This window comes from Aulostomus chinensis, chromosome 20, assembly GCF_037954235.1.
Source record: "Aulostomus chinensis isolate RoL2024-O1b breed Wild chromosome 20, RoL_Achi_v1.0, whole genome shotgun sequence".
NCBI lineage: Eukaryota > Metazoa > Chordata > Actinopteri > Syngnathiformes > Aulostomidae > Aulostomus > Aulostomus chinensis.
The window spans coordinates 20799755-20817251 of NC_141339.1; the positions used below are offsets into that span (position 1 = coordinate 20799755).

A 17497-nucleotide genomic window follows, 5' to 3' on the forward strand; every position below is an offset into this window, starting at 1 on the left:
TTGGGGGCTGCCCTTACACAAAAGTTAGATAAATTGAGAGAAAGTGCATACTAGCACGACAGGATGACGACTGAGGTACATAAGACACAACAAACACACCATATCCCTAGGACTGAGGGTGAGGTTTCTGAGTCCAGACACACAAGAAGACTGTAAAAACAGGAGCTCAGCAGGCGAGTTCAACAGGCTGCTGAACACGGGTGAAAAGATAAATGGAGTGTATGACATCAACAAGTTAATTTAGCATGTAGCCCGTTCAAATTTGAGCATAAACTCCTCATTCATGAAGCTGTCTGACACACATACTTATCCTTACACACTCCAGTTTTTGCATTTGCTAAAACAGAGGCATTCTGCATGAACATGCAACCCATTTTGTTAATGCAATATCTGTCTATCTATCATGCCTCGGGCAAACATCTTCAAATTTAGCCAAAACTCTGTCAAGAGTTTGATTGTCAACAGTTGCTGTCACCTCACATGAGCACAAGATCTCAGTAGCGTCTTGAAGGAATTTGGCCGCGCTATTTTATTTGTGTTTAACATCAAACTGGCGGGCAGACTGGTAGACATTTGAAAGAGCTGAGTAGAACAATGCCTGGTAAATGCCAGATTTGCCTAGAGCTTTTCATACCTGGCAAAGCAGGGATTTTGACTTGCTCAATCAGAAATTCAAAACTAAACAATGTAATAATAATAGGTGGGATTATAAATGGCTGCTTCAATATAGATTAACACAGTTGCTTCAATTACCTCAGCCAGGATTGCACAATGTGCATACTCACACCCTGACAAGAGTATCTGAGGGACTATTAGGAGTTTTTAAATGATAATTCTATACAATATGACTATTTGACTTATACAATTGTAAGAGTAGAGATTAATTGATGTGTAGAGTACTGGGTGGCTGTAGTCCAATGTGAAACAGTGCCTCACTGTGAGGGTTATATTTGGTTTGTTTTTGGTACAAATCAAGGTGTTTGGTTGATTCCTGCGCACACGGCTGGGTGTTTTTTTTTTTTTTTTAATTAATATTATTTTTTTGTCATCGTTTGCGAATTGTGGTGTCCACGGTGAATGCGGTTGTCCATGACGTCACCTCCTCCAAGTTATGCTCCGGCGATTCCTGCCACATCTTCAAAACAAACAGGGTTTTTTTGTTGTTGTTGTTGTTGTTTTTTAATTTTTCCTGAGAGGAAAATATGGATCCCTGTTAAGGTATGACCGTGTGCACATGCTCCCACTTCCCAGTGCATTGTCATTTGCTGCTTCGTTAACATTTTAGCTCCTTAGGTTTGTCAGCGTGAACGAGGAGCCAGAGAAACATAAACAAAACAGCGGATGTTGCGTTGAAAGCAGCTCGTACACTCCGAGACAATACACATCTCACGACGTTCTTTTTTTAATTCTGTCAAGTATGACGGGCCAATTATAATATAAATATAATACAACGTCCATAAAAACCTTAGGTAATTTGTTAATTTACCAAATTTGAATAATACGTCGAATGGTGTAATTAACAACCGAGAAAAGTGGTTTGTCCGTGGGTACACTAAAGCTACGCCGTTGATGCTAGAGCTAAATCCGGCGCAGGGCGGTATGAACCAGCCTTGTGATGTAGCCAAGGAAAACCGGAAACATACGCGAAAACTTGGAAGTCAGGCTTTCAAAATATAATTTATAAATTATAAATTGATATAATTGATAAATAGCCCTGACTCTGCTTTATCTGTTTATTTTCTGTATGAAGTTACATATAATTTAAATTATACAACTCAATTTCACAAACAGATCAGGTATAAGTGCTTTTGAAAGTATGTGGCTGTCCGGTCTATTCTGTACATTGGAGAATTTTTGTGATTTTTTTTCCAGTTGGATAACAAAAATTACATGTGGAAGGTGGACAAAGCTATATAAAATATCAGTAACTGCAACAGTGACCATTTGTAATGATCATCTTTAACTGAGAAGATAACCATTCATTGATTTTCAGGAAGTGCAACACATAATTACTATTGCGCGTATTGCATATTCTGCTTATTCATTATTATTTTATTTATTTGGCAGCTAACTTATGCAGCTTTGAGAAAAACCCAGCAGTACGTAGCCCAATGCAAAGTTAGGTGGCTATTCCAGTAACCATCGTGATGAAAATCAAAAAAAAAAAATTATGAAAAAATCCAACTGAAATGAATTAAATTATAAACCACTGGAGTGACACACTGCATTAGTGTGGACGTAATTTTGATTTTAAAGCAAACGTCAGAGCTGAATCATGTTTAAAAAGTTCAAAATTCAAACATTGATTCAGGATCATTTTCTGATCCAACGCCATGGTTCAGCCTGTATTTTGAAAGTCCAAACCGGAAGCCTTGCTGTTCACTTAAGCTAATCTTATTGATGTAGCAGTATGTTCACCCGTTAGGCCACCGTTGTTTACTCCTCACTTAGACTCATTAGAACGGGTATCTCACGGGAAGTCTTGGATGATATCGTGGCGTCATGGGTCATTATGGTACTTGTAATTTGAAGGTTTGTACTGTGAATTCGTGTTGATTTCCGGCAGTTATGGCCGGCTGCGGACTGGGGTCAGGTTTGCTCAGGATGCCCGTCAACGAGAGAAGCGGTCTCGGCTCCCTTTGACTTCTCCTCCCTCAAACTGCCAAGAGCTGACACGAACTGCCAAAGAAGGTAATTTCCTCCACTGTAATTCTGCCCCTCACCTCCTTTTCTTATTTTAATATGCTAATTTTCATAAATTAACAAAGATTCCAGCGTGTTGTCATAACAGCCCGAAGCCGCGCTCCAGAAGTCTATCCTTCAGTGTGTGTTAGAAATAAAATGGTCAAGGATTAAATAGTTGTGTTTTCATTCCAAACCGATTTGATTTCAGCTCGTTTCCACCGCCAACCTTTCTCTGTGCCGATGTCGACAATGGAGACCACCCAGGTGACCCTGGCTGTCAGAGGGGAAACCCTCCCAGGTATGTGGGCCTGTCTACGTTGACCATATATACACATAAAACCTCGGGATAAGGGTATTACATTTTTTGCTAATATTTTAAAACTGATTCACCTGACAGTTGAATTCATGTTTACAGTTTGTACTCGCTGTAAAAAAAAAAAAAGGGGGGGGGGGGAAGAAATTCTTTATTTGAAAAAGTGACTTTTTCCACATTTAGAAAAAAAACCCTCAAACATTTGTATTTCTCACATCATTTCTTCATCAGTTGTTGTTTACAAAGAAGAGGCTTGAATAAGAATGTTTGCCTCATCTGACTGTTACAGATTGATCTGTTCCCTCCGGGAGCTGAAGCTGGAATTTTGCATTTTAAGATTAAGTAGGACGTGCCAACTTTTCTGTGTTTCATAATAAAGATATGTGATAGATGCTGGCAGACGTTTGTTATTTTTCAGAAATCAAGTGCAGAAATATCCTACATTTTAGTCTGATCGTATCCGTAGCTCTCATCTATCTGCCATTACATTGATGTTAGTATCGGTATCGCCCTGAATTTTTAAATGGCGGCATTGCTGTCAAATAAGAATGAATACTGATACTGTCAACAACAGTAAATGTAAGTCATGTTAAATCTGGAAAATAATCCTGTTGATTTGGAATGTGCTCCAGGGGAGGTGATTGCTGTTGTTGGTAGCTGTGAGGCCCTGGGAAGCTGGAACCATCAGAGCGCCGTCATCCTACAGCCCCTTGATGACGAGGGGTGGGTTCCACTATGTCTCACTCACTGACGGGTTGCATTGAAGTATATGTCCTCTCAAGAAGCTCATATGCTTTTGCAGTATTTACTTCAGCTAGATTAACGCTCAGGTTTTTGTTTTCTTGGCAGGAACACATGGACGAAGACAATCACGCTACCTAAAGGAGTCGTTTCCAAATATCGTTATTTCAAAGGCTTCTTTCTGGAGTCAAAGGTGAGCAGAGTTTGTGGGGGTGTAGCGGGGGAGGTAATGCATTCATTTGATCAGACGAGCTAAAGATCCACTTGTGATACTGCAGTAGTCATGTGCTGTTTGTTTGGTGACATCTTGCTTTTTACTTTCAAGTATTGGGTTGTGCATATTTAATTATTGCAGTGGAAACCGATACACGTCCTTTAGAGGGAGGTTTGTCCGTCTCCGAGCCCAGAATTGTTGGTCTTCAGCTGTGTTGACGTTGTTAGAAACGGTCCTCGGCCACAGCTTCACAACAGCACAGTGAATGCACTATCAGTGCACGTGGGCTTCTGCTAGATAAGAGTGTACACAACACACCAGGGGACAAATTTCATTCGAAAAGAGAGAGACCATTGGACAACAGCAGACATTTCTATTTAAAAGCCTTTAGTTGTTCCTCCTTGAGTGTTTCAGCTCAAACCACCTTTGTCAAGCTGCAATTCTGGTGTGTGTGTGTGTGTGTGTGTGTGTGTGTGTGTGTGTGTGTGTTGGGGAGTGTACTGTGTTGTTTCTGAGGGTGGAGCTCACTTTGTGAGACTGCTGTGACTTGACTCCCATGTGTTTTGAACTGAAAGTGGCTGACGTCTTGCTTTCCGCAGTGGGTGCAGAGCTGAAGGAGGTTCATTTCTTCTTTGACAGAACTTTGTGTTGCTGTGTGTAGGAGCGAACACTGAAGCAGCTACCTTCACTGACCCATGTGCTTAGTAGCTGACTAATGCCGGCGACTGTTTTTTGTCATTTAAAGGTCCCATGAAATGAGAAACACATTTTTTGGTTTTAATCCTGTTTCACTGGGTCATTGTTAATTTATTTCCTGATATTTTCCATATAAACGTTAAAACTTTGTACTTCTACATCCAGATCCCTCGTTTCTCTTCCTGTTTAAAAAAAATACAGTTTGACGACTCTAATACGTCTAATTAAAATGCTTTCTCATTTAGTAATGTCCCACCCCGTCAGTCATGTGATGTGCTGCAGCCCTAAAAGATCTTGTATCTGCTCTAATAATATTAGGAAGATCTAAGAGAGCCTCACTGTTAAATTATTAATCTGAATACAGGTTAGCAGAGGGCCAACCAGAAGCAGCTTTCTCCGACGTTGCTCCATAACTTTCTGCAGTTTCACCTATAAGATATTGGACACCTCATTCAACCTTTATTAGTTTTACGATCAGAATTTGATCTGATATCTTTGGGAAAGTCTAAAGTCCATTATGCAAGCCTGGCTATTGTAAACGCCAATCCGTACCAGTGACAATCCCTCCTTAGCTTTGCGTTTCTGTCGCGTGTTAACACGAGAAAAACAAACGGTACTTTGGTTTCACGGGGCCTTTAAATTAGAGAGCCCAGATGTGTACACATACATGTTAGCTACAAACAACACTACCACACAGATCTTACACACGCAGCTGAATATGTAACTGAAGAAATGTTTGAAAGATTTTTTTTTTTTTCTTCACTAACAAATCCCCTTTTCAGATTTCCACCCCCGGTGGCTGAGCGCCCTAGCTGGGGATTGGTGACTGTACCAGCTCTTAATTCCTTTCTCACGCTCTGGTCCCAAAGACGACTCGGAGACCAGGCTGGAAAGTAGTTCAATGTATCTGATTTGACAACCCTAACGCTGTACTAAACATTGGAATTGCAGAGTGCAGGTGGTCCTTGTCAAGTGATAGTCAATATGTGGGAGACCCATCATCAGCCTCGCACGATGAGCCCCACAGGTATTAAACAACAAAGACGCTGCACGGTGTGGTTGGGTTGCATAAAGTGTGTCATACTCTAACCCCCATAGACCTCCCACTCCCTGCTACTATGAACATACGTTGTCCATTAACACTAATGTGGGGACAGTCGTCACTACAAGTCCGACTAAAGGACCGTGCTACAACGTACGTAGTTTCATTCGTCACTTCCCTGCAGTGTTTCCTTCAGCCGTATGTACCCCGCTATCTCCTTCCCTTTCTGTAAACTGTATGTTGCCACACAATAAGGGAGGATATTTGCCGGAATGATCTGCACTCACGGACAAAACACTGCTGTAGATACCATGAGCTGATTTTGTAGCAGGTACTCTATTGTTTGTTGCTGGAACAGACAACGCTCATTCAGAATGAGCTCACTAGAAAGCAAAAAACCTTTCCCTTTGTCTCCCCATCTCTGCTTTTTTTAAAAAAAAAAATTTTAGTCCTCACAAGTCTGATTAAAAAAACCTTACTGACACGTATAAGAAGCTTTTAGAGCCCCACCTATGGCTGATAATATCGCTGATATATTAGTATTGGCAGTATTGGCAATATTGTCAGTGTTTTGGTTTTGTACAGTATTTACTAATGTTCCATTTCTAGTGAGGTTTCTTATATCAGTGCACTGATATTTGGACTAGAAACTTGACTTTTAAAATGTAAAATGCAGTTAGGGGACGCTCTCGTAGGTTATTGATAGCTGCGTTAGTTTGTACTCCCCAACACTGGTATTGGCCCGGCCCCCTGTTTATTCCTGCATGATAGCTCGTGCTGCTTGGTTCTTATTATTTTCATGGTTAGCTAAACCAACCCTTGCTTTTGAAGAGGCAAATCAAACTCAGAGTAAAGTGTCCCAGTTCAACTTCCTTTGTATGAAACAAAGAACTGAACAGGAGAAGCTCTGGTTTGATTTCTCTCTCTCTCTTTTTTTTTCAAAAAATATGGTTGTGATTGTTTTATACCTTATTTTCTAAAGCTGTTTCCCTTTATTGCAGCATCACACCTGAATATTGATGACGGCCAATTTGGAATTCACAGTAAGTAAGATAAAACACATTTAAACACCAGTAAGAACAGTGGTTGTAGATGCATTTGAAAACTCCCTGTGATGGACACTCCTGTGTTCAGAGTGCACTGTCGCCACTTCCTCTTCTCTGTTATATCATCCTCCCTGCCTTCCTCCTTCCCTGTAATCATGCGAGATATATTCAGTATGTCCGATCTTCGCCCTCTCTCTCTATAGACGGGGTCAATTGCGTCGACTCCGGGTGGCTGACGTGCCAGACGGAGATTCGCCTGCGTCTGCACTATTCCAAGAAACCTCCGGTGTCAATCACTAAGAAGAAATTCAAGAAGTCTCGTTTCAGGTAGATAAGGTTGAATTTCACACCAGCTGGAGAAAGTTTGACCTTAAAGTGACTTGAGAGCGATTAGTGAATCATTACAGTGCGACTGGTATCCTGTCTGAAGTTTAACACATAGCCTGTGTTCAAAGGCACCCTACAGAAAGACAAAATGGGATCCGTCAGTGTTTTATACTCTTTATTTGTACAGTATGTTGATAATGAGAGGGAGGAGCTCGGGCGACCTGCAGGGTGTGTGCACCTGCAGCAGACGAGAGACACAGTCAGGGCTGGGAGAAGTGGAGATGGGGACAGTCTCTCTCTCTCTCCCCTGCTGGCTCCCGTCAGCAGACTATCAATTCGAGCTGTTGTGTCCGGCCGCTCTAATGTGCCGCTCCGACTCGCTCTATGATGGATTGCTTTTCCAGACAGTCAGTTGGACAGTGGATGTCCGCATAGCAGCAGTTGCTCACCAGCAGTGTGACCTTCACTCTGACCTGCACTCTGCATCTCATGTTGTTTTCTGTTTTGGTCTTCTTCCGTTTAAATGGCTTCAACCTGCGTTCCCATCAGGAGGAAAAAAAGCTGATTGATACTCAGTTTGATTTCATGCTGATGTTGTTAATGCAGCCTCTTCTACGGGCTTTTGGTGGCATTGTGGTTCTACGTCCACGGTCATTGGTTACAGTTAGTGGTTTTCTCGGAACTACACGGTTCTATGAGGCGTTGTCAGAACAATACAACAATGCCCTGTTATTATAAAGAAAATCCTCTATTGACTACTGAGGTATTTTTAGAAGTTAGTGGATGGCGTGGCGTTTGAAAATTGCTATTTACAGGCCTGAAGAGTTATTTAAGAAGTGCCTCACAAATACCAGAATATATCATTCGTTAGTCTAGTTGGCTCAGTTCAACAGCAAATCATCTCTTTTGACACTTATGTTTTATCGAACTACCTATCTTTCCATTGTTATGAGGTAAACACACGCTGGTGGATTGTGGTTTCGTTTTTCACATGTGAACAGATGTGTCATAGGATGTAAGGTGATGAGAATCTTCCTCACAAGGATGGAAAAGCCTCTGAACTTCCTTGGTGTCTGAGCCCCGAGTCAAATTATGATCAGCTCACTGGCCACATTTCCACTTGTGTCCAGGATCAAACTGACATTGGAGGGCATTGAGGAGGAAGACGATGATGATGAGGACACACTCAGTCCTTCAGCTTTGCAGAAGATGACCACCACTCTAGAGATCAGTATGATCAGTGCCAATGGCTACAAGTCCCGTCACTCGCAGCCTGAATGTGGCTACGCCCTGGAGCCCTCGCAGTGGACCGAGTACAGCATCCACACAATGGACCCGGACAACCTGGAACTCACTTTTGAGTTTTTTGAGGTAAATCTTCACTGCCCAGGAAGGGTTAGTGATGATGACGGGTTGTAGGTTTTTCCTGGATCAGGCTGGTTCACGTCTTTGTCTTCAGGAGGATTTGAGTGAACACGTCGTCCAAGGAGATGCCCATCCAGGACATGTGGGCACAGCTTGCCTCCTGTCTTCCACGTTTTGTGAGAGCGGCAAGGACAACGGTGTGGTCACACTTCCCATAATGGGACGCAATTCCAGACAAACCATTGGGAAAGTGAGAGGTAAGATTTCTTTTGTCAAGACACACCCAAAACATACAGGCATGAAAACAAAAAAACAAAAACAAAAAATCAAAACAGAGGAGACCTAGCTCTCAGGTTTTTCCTAGTTTGTGCTTTGTTAGAAATGGAAACACAACCTGAACAATCTAGCTTTCCATTTGCACGCCTTAATGTGTTTGTGAAGGTCTGTGTTTTGTGGACTTTTACAAGACTGTTTTCTTCCTGTCTTTTAGTGGATTACCTGGTGATCCGGCCCATACAGGGGCTGCAGTGTGACATGAGTTCCTCATTCACCAAGTACTGGAAGAAGAGAAGCGCTCTGGATGTGGGTCACAGAGGAGCTGGCAGCACACACACAGCCAAGTGAGTCATGCAAGCAGCCAACACCTGAACGTATGGCGCTTCATATTGAACCAAGGCTACGTCTATGAAGACACTGTCAGCAAGTGATGCTTCACACGCTGCCACCAAACCAGAATAGTTAGTTAACTAGAGACACCTGATTATTGAAGCAAGACTGGGAATGTGTTTTACATAGAATGAACTATACACACATGGCAGCAAAAAATAGCTACATTGCAATACAAGCTAACACCATCATTTCTATGCTTCCATGACAGCGGTGGGTCAAGGGTGTCATGTTGCAGTATTTCTACTTTGTATTTAGAAACCTATAAATCCATATTGAATCTGTTTTCGTTTTATTTTTTGGGCATCATTTATATTTTGGTTCTACAGGCACCACCGAGTGCGAGAGAACACGATTGCCTCGTTCAAAAGTGCAGCTAAACATGTGAGTAAACCAAGTATTTTATGGTTTGATACTGCAGTACTTTTTTTTTTTATGCTACTACTTTTTGATGGGTGTACTTGTGTACGTGCAGGGTGCAGCCTATGTAGAATTTGACGTTCACCTGTCCAAAGACTCTGTTCCCATCGTATACCACGATCTGACGTGCTGCATTGCCACCAAGAAGGTAGGGAACTCAGTATTGGATCAGTGAAACTGTCATCGTGCATCATCATCATCATCATCATCATTTTGTGTTGTTTTTTTTCTCCCCCACTGCAATCGATGCACTTGACCTTGGATGTTGTTTTCTTTGATTATTCATCTTTAGCTTTCGCTTCATTTATTTTTTTTTCTTTTCTTGACAGAAAAATGACAAGACTCTTGAGTTGATTGAGGTGCCGGTGAAAGACCTGACATTTGATCAGTTGCAGCTTCTGAAGGTAATTACTGTTGGAGTTGAACTGGCCCGACAAGGTTTTCTGAATGTTATTTAAAAATGTAGCAGCAAGTGATGCTGGCAGGCCTCTGACATTGTATCAATGCTGAGTGATGGGAATCACAGAGCAGGCCCAGACAGTAACTTCCACTCTGCTTAAAGGAGAGAGACTTCTGACAGTTATGCTGTTGGGCCAGGTTTCTTTTGTCTGGCGCGTTCCAGCTCACGCTAATTAGAGCAGCAGCGTATGCCAAGAAATAATGCAGCAGCGCAAACACAATAGGCTTTATTCCTTCTGAGTTTGAATCCTAATCATCTGCCCTAAACCCAACAACCCCGCTCCCTTTGTGACCGCCAACAGTAAAGGACGACACGAACAGGAGTGAACCAAGCGCGTGTGAATAAGGAAAAATAAGTTAACTCAGTGTGCAGGTGCATGCCGGGCACATTGTGAACATGTGAGAGTTCATCTGATTGGCTCTGCTCTGCTCAAGTTGTGATTTTCTTACAGCAGAACTGCATTCCTGACGATTGCATTCCGCCCTCCCCCCCCCCCCCAACACACACACACACACACACACACACACACACACACATTACCTGCCTAGTGTCACATGACAGCTGCTGTAACTCTGTTGACCAGATTATGGAGATTCATAGGAAATAGTTTCTCTCAGCAAATGGAGCAAGGGAGTACCAATGGTTGTCGGTACTTACAACGGCAGTAAATTGCCAGAAAAACAGTAGCAGTAGTTTTACAAATGAGAAAATCAGCTGAAACCAATATTATGACCCCGCCTCTTTGCTGTAACAGGGAAAATGGCAAGTTAATGTTGTGTTTTTCAAGCCTGCCCTGTGGACCATGACAGCGATCAAATGAGACTCGTAATGTCATCACGTGTTGAGTGTGTTGTCTTTGTGTCCTCCAACAGCTGGCACACGTCACTGCCATGAAAGCAAACGACCACAAAGGTATGTTTTATACCTGTCATTCCAGACTCAATCTGATTTTGTTTTGAAAAGGCGCATCTCAGCTTTGTAACAGAAACTACCATCTAATGTCATGCACTGTCGATCACAGTGGACCTGAAAGATCGCTTTGTTTGTCCCAGTTTAGTTAACTGGTGCTGACAGTGTGTGACCAGATGATTTGTGTGCTGAAGCAGTCGTGTGTTTGCTTGCTTGTTCAGATCTGCTGGATGATGAAGATGAGATTGATGAGCATCAGCCGTTCCCTTCGCTGTCACAGGTAAACCAGGATCTTCAGGGGTTCTGGAACACCATCTGCCTCACCTACAATTATATCAATCGTGTTTTGTTTTTTGGGGTTTTTTTGCACCTTCTTTACAGATCTTCCAGACCGTTCCTGAACATGTGGGCTTCAACATTGAGCTTAAATGGATCTGCCAGATGAAGGTAAGAATTCTTAAGCAAACTAATAGCTGTCAAGTACGACTTCTTGTTTCACAGCAAGGCAATGCTTTTCGTTGACAGGACGGATCGTGGGACGGCAGCCTCTCGTCCTATTTCAACATGAACAACTTCCTGGACATCGTCCTGTCCTGTGTGCTGCAGAAAGCTGGCAAGAGAAGAATTGTCTTTTCCTGCTTTGACCCAGATGTCTGCACCATGTAAGCACAGATGGATGAAGTAGGCCGAGTGCTTCTCACATTACATGAGGGTGGAGACCCTGCATGCTCTCCATAAACACCATAACCTCGCTGCTCACTGTTACACGGTCATGGATGGTTAATCTGAATGAATGCATAGTGCTTCACTCAGCTTCGACTGTAGTTAAATGCACTCACAGTGTGGGACATCTTACATCCGTGTATAATTACTAGCAGTATCAGTAATTGAACTGCTCCTGATACCTTGTCCCGTTTGTCCCTCAGGGTGCGTCACAAGCAGAACAAGTACCCCATCCTCTTCCTCACTCAGGGAATCTCCGACCGTTATCCAGAGCTGATGGACATCCGCTGCCAGACCACTCAGATCGCCATGAGCTTCGCCCAGAGCGAGAACATACTGGTAAACAATAATATCAGATTTACCGAAACATACTATTGTAACTCACACTCTACTGTAGTGTGAATAGCTGCAGGGCTGAAAAATTAAAAAAAGATGATCTAATTGGGATTTATTTATTTATTGGGGCTTGCAATTCATTCCCAATATTAGAAGGGATTATTATCTTTTGTCTTCTATTGTCATCATTCGCGATTGAATTCAGGTGTTCTGAAGTCTGTAAAACACCATTTGCATTCTGGGATGTATCTGCAGTGCCACGACACCTCACGTAGAATTGTGTTTCCACTCATATTTAGCCTTTAGCAAGTATTGGGGGGGAGGGGGGGAACTACCTAGTCATTCTCTCTCATGTCAACCGTTTGTTCTCTACTGCCTCTCCAGGGAATCAGTGCCCACACCGAGGAGCTGCTGAAGCACCTGAACTTCATCGGGGAGGCGCAGGGTAAAGGTCTGGTAGTGTTCAGCTGGGGAGACGACAACAACGAGCACGAGAACCGAAGGAAGCTGAGAGAGCAGGGAATCGACGGCCTCATCTATGATAGGTACGCTAAGATTCACAATGTATCCCTGGCTACATTTTCAAGTCTTCTGTTTTTGAAGTTACAGTGGATAAACGCTACCAGCAGCATGGTATCATGCTCAGTTCGTGGCTGGTAAAGTCATAATGGCGACTGTGACAAGATTCTTGTGGAAATGTTAGTTGCCCACTTGTGAGTATGACACTGCAGGACACCACCGCTCAGTGACGTGGAGGCTTAGCTGAGGCATGAGAACTCTGACTTTTATAAAAACATAAAAACAGCGCTTTTGTATTTACAGCTCTACCGACTGTTGACACTGTTTTTGTTAGCTTGTGTGATGATCCCCACCCTTGGGAAGGTTCTTTCACCAGTGTACAGATATGTTGTCATGATGACACGTTGATGTTTTTGTCCGTTTGTAGTTGCAGTCCATTTGACCCCGACTGTTGATGAAGTATATTCTCCTTTGTCTAAGTTAGCTCTGTAACTTTTTAACAACACTCCAAAACTCCAAAAACAAACTCCTTCCTACCTTCCTTTTTTTGTGTTTCAAGTTAAATTTTCACCTGGAACTCTACCTGCTACTTGTTCCATGTCTCACACCCCCCAGGCCAACCGGCACCCAAGATATTCATTGGAGCCTTTTCTCAGCATGTTACATAATCTGTTATTGGCAGACCAGGTTCTCAGTTGTTACGTGACTCAGCCTGATTAAAATGGCTTGATTATTCATTTAGTGATTTGTGAGGATGTTCTAGTGCTGTTATGTAAAGCCTCTGGGCGAAAGAGCGTGTCCTCTGGTCTGACCAGGAGGTTTCTGCTCACTTGTGCGTCCAGCAGGACATGTTTGTTCAGCCGTTTTCACTTCTGCGTTTCACTCCATGTTGACATGTCGGCTCTCACGTTTGAACTTTGGTCCAGACTTGAACCGACCCCTACAGGAACTAGACCACGGCCCCACTCCCCTCTCATGCTCCAAACCTTCAGCTGCAGAATCCTGATGAATTCAGCATCTTAACTGAGAACAGTTGACATCTCAGGCGTGTTGTTTTAACTGTGCTTCTTTCTTACAGAATATGTGAATGCTTGGTGCCAAATTTTGAGTCAAGTTCTTCAGATTCCCGTAATGTCTCTCTGGCTCCTGGCTGTGAACACTTTTTTGTTGACTATTTACCCCCCCCCCCCCAACACCCCCTGGATTGTTTTTGGTTTTCAAATACTGCTTGAAAGCTCATATTTGACTTTTGAAGCAGGAACAAAACTGTTCCCTAATGATGCAAGACGGTTGACTTCTCATTTGGCTTATTATTTTTTAATAATACGGATGCTCGCTTTCTCCCCTGTGAGATATGTTTGAATTTATTGGACTCATTACACAATGATTTGATTGGTCAACTGCCCTGTCAATCATTTTTAAGTCTAGTAACCTGAGAGCTAGGTCTTCTCTGTTTTGATTTGGGTTTTTGTTTTGTTTTCATGCCTGTATGTTTTGGGTGTGTCTTGACATGCCTCAGTGTCTGATGCTTGGTATGTCAGTTATATTCAATTAATAGCAAAAGGCAACAAAAGCGAATGGCTTGCATGAGACAGCGTACAGTTCTTCGTGTTTTGGACTGTTATTTTCATTTTTTGCTTATTGAAGTTGAAGTATTTTTCACAGCACCGCCATGACAACAAACATACTGAGCGTGTGAAAGTGAACAGGATGGATGGTCTCAAATAACACGCAGTTCTGATTGAAACCTGCCATTTAATGCTTTTCACTTCTACTGCTGGGCACACGCTACAGGATGATCAGGCCCAGTTTGGGTCCGATCCGGCCCTCCCTACTATCCCAGAGCTGGATGGAGACGATAATCTGCTCAGATGGTCTGAGTGCGTGAGCTGGTTACAGAACCAAGATAAAAGTCTTGCTGCAAAGAATCCCTACATGAACCTGTTGCACTGCATAGTGGCAGTTTTGTTTACGTCTGCCTCACATGCAGCGCGATAACTGACAGCGTGACCTCAATACCACCCTGAAGTGTCCGATGTGCCACTGTGCTAAAATGTTTGAGATGAGATGGTCAAACCCTGCACTGTGCCCAGCTTTAGTCGACGATTGTGTTTACTATTATTTGCACCTCTTGAGTTTGTTGACAATCTGCTTCTCTGCTGCGTTAAAAACGGTGATTGCATTGGATGCTTGTTGTCATCTTGAAAACTGGATATGTCCACGTCTCTGTAGATCCTGGATGTGGGTGTTCTTGGCACCCGTAGCATCAATTGGCATTTAACCAACATGAACCTGCATAGCTGGCAGTAGCATCGGCCCTGAGATGCAAGACCAGAGGTGTTCCAAGTGTGAGGCTTAGTGAATTGTGCTGAAAGAAGGCGACGCATCAAAAGATCATCATGTAGACCAGCCTGAACGTGTGGGACTTGGTTCAAGATGAAGTCACTTCCACTCTTCTGTCCTACTTTCCAAGAGTCAGAAACTTAAATGAGTCTGGAATTTTGTCCATGTTGAAGTGGGCTGACGGATTAAAGTGTAGACAAGGAGGCAAACAGTTTCATCTTAAGCGCAGGTCGGTCATGTGACAAAGGTGAATATATCCTCTGTGGTTAAAAATTAGAGGCTTTAATGGGATTAGAGCCGTGTTAACTTCCAGCTGAGCAGGCTTACCTGGTTCCATTCCATGACACACTGCCGCCACTGGGTGTAAAAGGCTCCTCCTCATGGACAAAACAGCAATTGGTGCAATCACCCCCCCCCCCCCACACACCACACACACACACACACACACACACACACCACCACCACCACCACCCCTTAGCTATAAAGCTAAAAAGCATCTATGAGCGTGCTGCTTTTAACAAACGGGTGCATGACGAGAGAGTTTGGTTACTCGTGTGTTTGCATCTTGCCTCATGTAGTTGTTCCAGATTTTTGTTTGGATAATTAAGGTGAGACATAGAAATCTAAAACTGTGAACGATATTTTGTTGCTGTTAACAGTAGGGTTTGCTCCTCTGGGCTACTCAGCTGTGTTGTTAACTCAAGGACTGTTGCTGAGGTGCTAGTGTACAGCCGTCTAACCCCCACCATGCCGTGTTGTGTTTTATTTTCTCCTTCAGCATCTGTGAGGACCAAGGCGAGCAGCCGAATATCTTCCAGGTAGAGGAGCAGCACTCCCTACAGGAAATTATCACAGAGGAGACCTTGAAGAGTTCCACCTGCTCCTGTTACTCCATTCCCTGCTCCATGGCTCCCTGCATCGCCTCCAAGGCCCGTAACGGCAGCGCCGAGTCCGACTCCGGCCTCAGCTCCTCATAAATAGCCCTCATCTTCTACCTTCCACTGGATATCCAGACTTACTGGAGAACCAAGGCTGACGAGCAGGATGGAAGTTTAGCACTGGTTTCAAATTGTCTAACACTTTGGTCTCAAATGCTACAAGGACTCACAAAGAAAGATGGCAGTGGTGTCTGTAAAATTCTAATTTCAAATAAGGGTTGGAAACATCAGTAATACGTGTTTCAATACCAGGACTGACATATTTGACACTCCGCATGACTTCCAGTGCTCCATCAGTGTCCACAGGAAAGAGAAATCCCAGCGGGAGCCGCAGGCGGATTCGTTCTTCAACCAGGAAAAGTTCCACAAAAAAAAAGAAAAAAAAAGCAGCAGTTGCACAAATCCAAACTTGAGAGTAGTGTGAGCCTGCTCCAGGGTGACTCCATGCTGGGTCAGACTTCATCAGTTCCCATCCCTGAGAGCAGCTGCACAAAACAAACAAACAAACAAACATGTATTTCCTCATTAATGGCAGAGAGGGTTTGTGTACAGTGCTAACGCGGAGCTTGCCTCTCTTTTCGTGCGAAATCGCCCAACAGTTGAACCACTAAAACTCCACTTCAGTGTAAATCATTCACCGTCTCATCACGGAGCTTTTAGTCACAACATCAGGACAGCGGCGCACGCCAGAGGGTCCGAGCCGTGGCCTCTCTGTCTGTGGCTCTCACTTAAAACACTTAAGAATATCAGGGAGGGGGAATCATATCTCACGTGTATTTATTCAGCCAATATGCTGCGATTATTCACAGTCCAAGTGCTTAAACGCAATGCTGCTCTCCATGTGTAAAAAGCGTTCACGATAAAGCAGGATTTACGATCTCTGAGGCTGGTTTCTTTTTTCTGTTTTTGTCCTCCTTCATGCATGTCGCCATTGCCTAAGTGTATTCAGCCCGTCGATACCTGGGTGAGGTATACATGTTACACTTGGCACAATCATGTATGTTGGGATGACAGTGCAGGTTGCCAATTAATGATGCTCACCTCCTACAGCACTTCAATGAATCATAATAAGACGCTGGCGCGTGTGTGTGTGCGTGCGTGCGTGCGAGCCGTGGAAATTGCTGCGCCTTCACACTCCTACTTCACTCAAGAGTAGGTATTTATACTGCAGTACCACAGCAAATAATTCAACACATTATGTGTATGCTTAGTTCTCGTTATCACCTGCTATTAAAGAAAAAGAATAATTGATGAAACTTGCGTATGCACCAGCCTTAAAGAGGAGACACACGTGCGTGTGTACCTGTTCTCTTACCTTTACTTTGAGTATTTCCAGCAGCTGAGTCATCAGCCACTGCAGATCCCCGTGTTTCCAGACTGGATTCCTGTCACACTCGCATGGCTGTGAACATTCTGAGACACGCTGGACGCGAGCCATCAGTTTAAGAATCAACATCGTGAATGAATACAATGCTGTATTGTCCCAAAGTAGACCTGAGCTCTCCTGTCTCATCGCACAATCTCCTACCATCAAGTGGAACGAGTGAGTCATTCATGAACATGTGTGACCGACCAACCAGGGGAAATAAATGACTCGAATGTTTTAATGTTAACCGACACTTCAGGACACAAACATGTAAATCGTAATGTAAATGAATAAATAAAAGGTAAACCTATGCTTGTATTCTGTCTTTGTTTTTTTTCTTTTTCTCTCCTCTTCTCCACATCATTTGAGTGGAGAGTCCACGTTATTT

General features: G+C 43.3%; 1 protein-coding gene across 2 annotated transcripts; it reads left to right on the forward strand.

Moving 5' to 3' along the window:
• Nucleotides 1-1090: 1090 nt before the first annotated feature.
• On the forward strand, nucleotides 1091-16620 carry gpcpd1 (glycerophosphocholine phosphodiesterase 1). Of its 2 annotated transcripts, XM_086189468.1 has the most exons (21): nucleotides 1091-1218; nucleotides 2567-2691; nucleotides 2894-2983; nucleotides 3631-3721; nucleotides 3848-3932; nucleotides 5601-5676; nucleotides 6693-6734; nucleotides 6941-7064; nucleotides 8195-8435; nucleotides 8524-8686; nucleotides 8920-9049; nucleotides 9425-9479; nucleotides 9571-9663; nucleotides 9845-9919; nucleotides 10848-10887; nucleotides 11106-11164; nucleotides 11266-11331; nucleotides 11410-11546; nucleotides 11811-11946; nucleotides 12328-12488; nucleotides 15584-16620. In XM_086189468.1, exons 3-21 carry the CDS (start codon nucleotides 2926-2928, stop codon nucleotides 15780-15782), a joined length of 2031 nt encoding a protein of 676 aa, XP_086045594.1. In that variant the 5' UTR covers nucleotides 1091-1218; nucleotides 2567-2691; nucleotides 2894-2925; the 3' UTR covers nucleotides 15783-16620. The 2 variants fall into 2 exon arrangements, with proteins under 2 accessions (XP_086045594.1, XP_086045593.1); XM_086189467.1 differs by lacking the exon at nucleotides 1091-1218 and having other exon boundaries at nucleotides 2388-2691.
• Nucleotides 16621-17497: the final 877 nt, after the last annotated feature.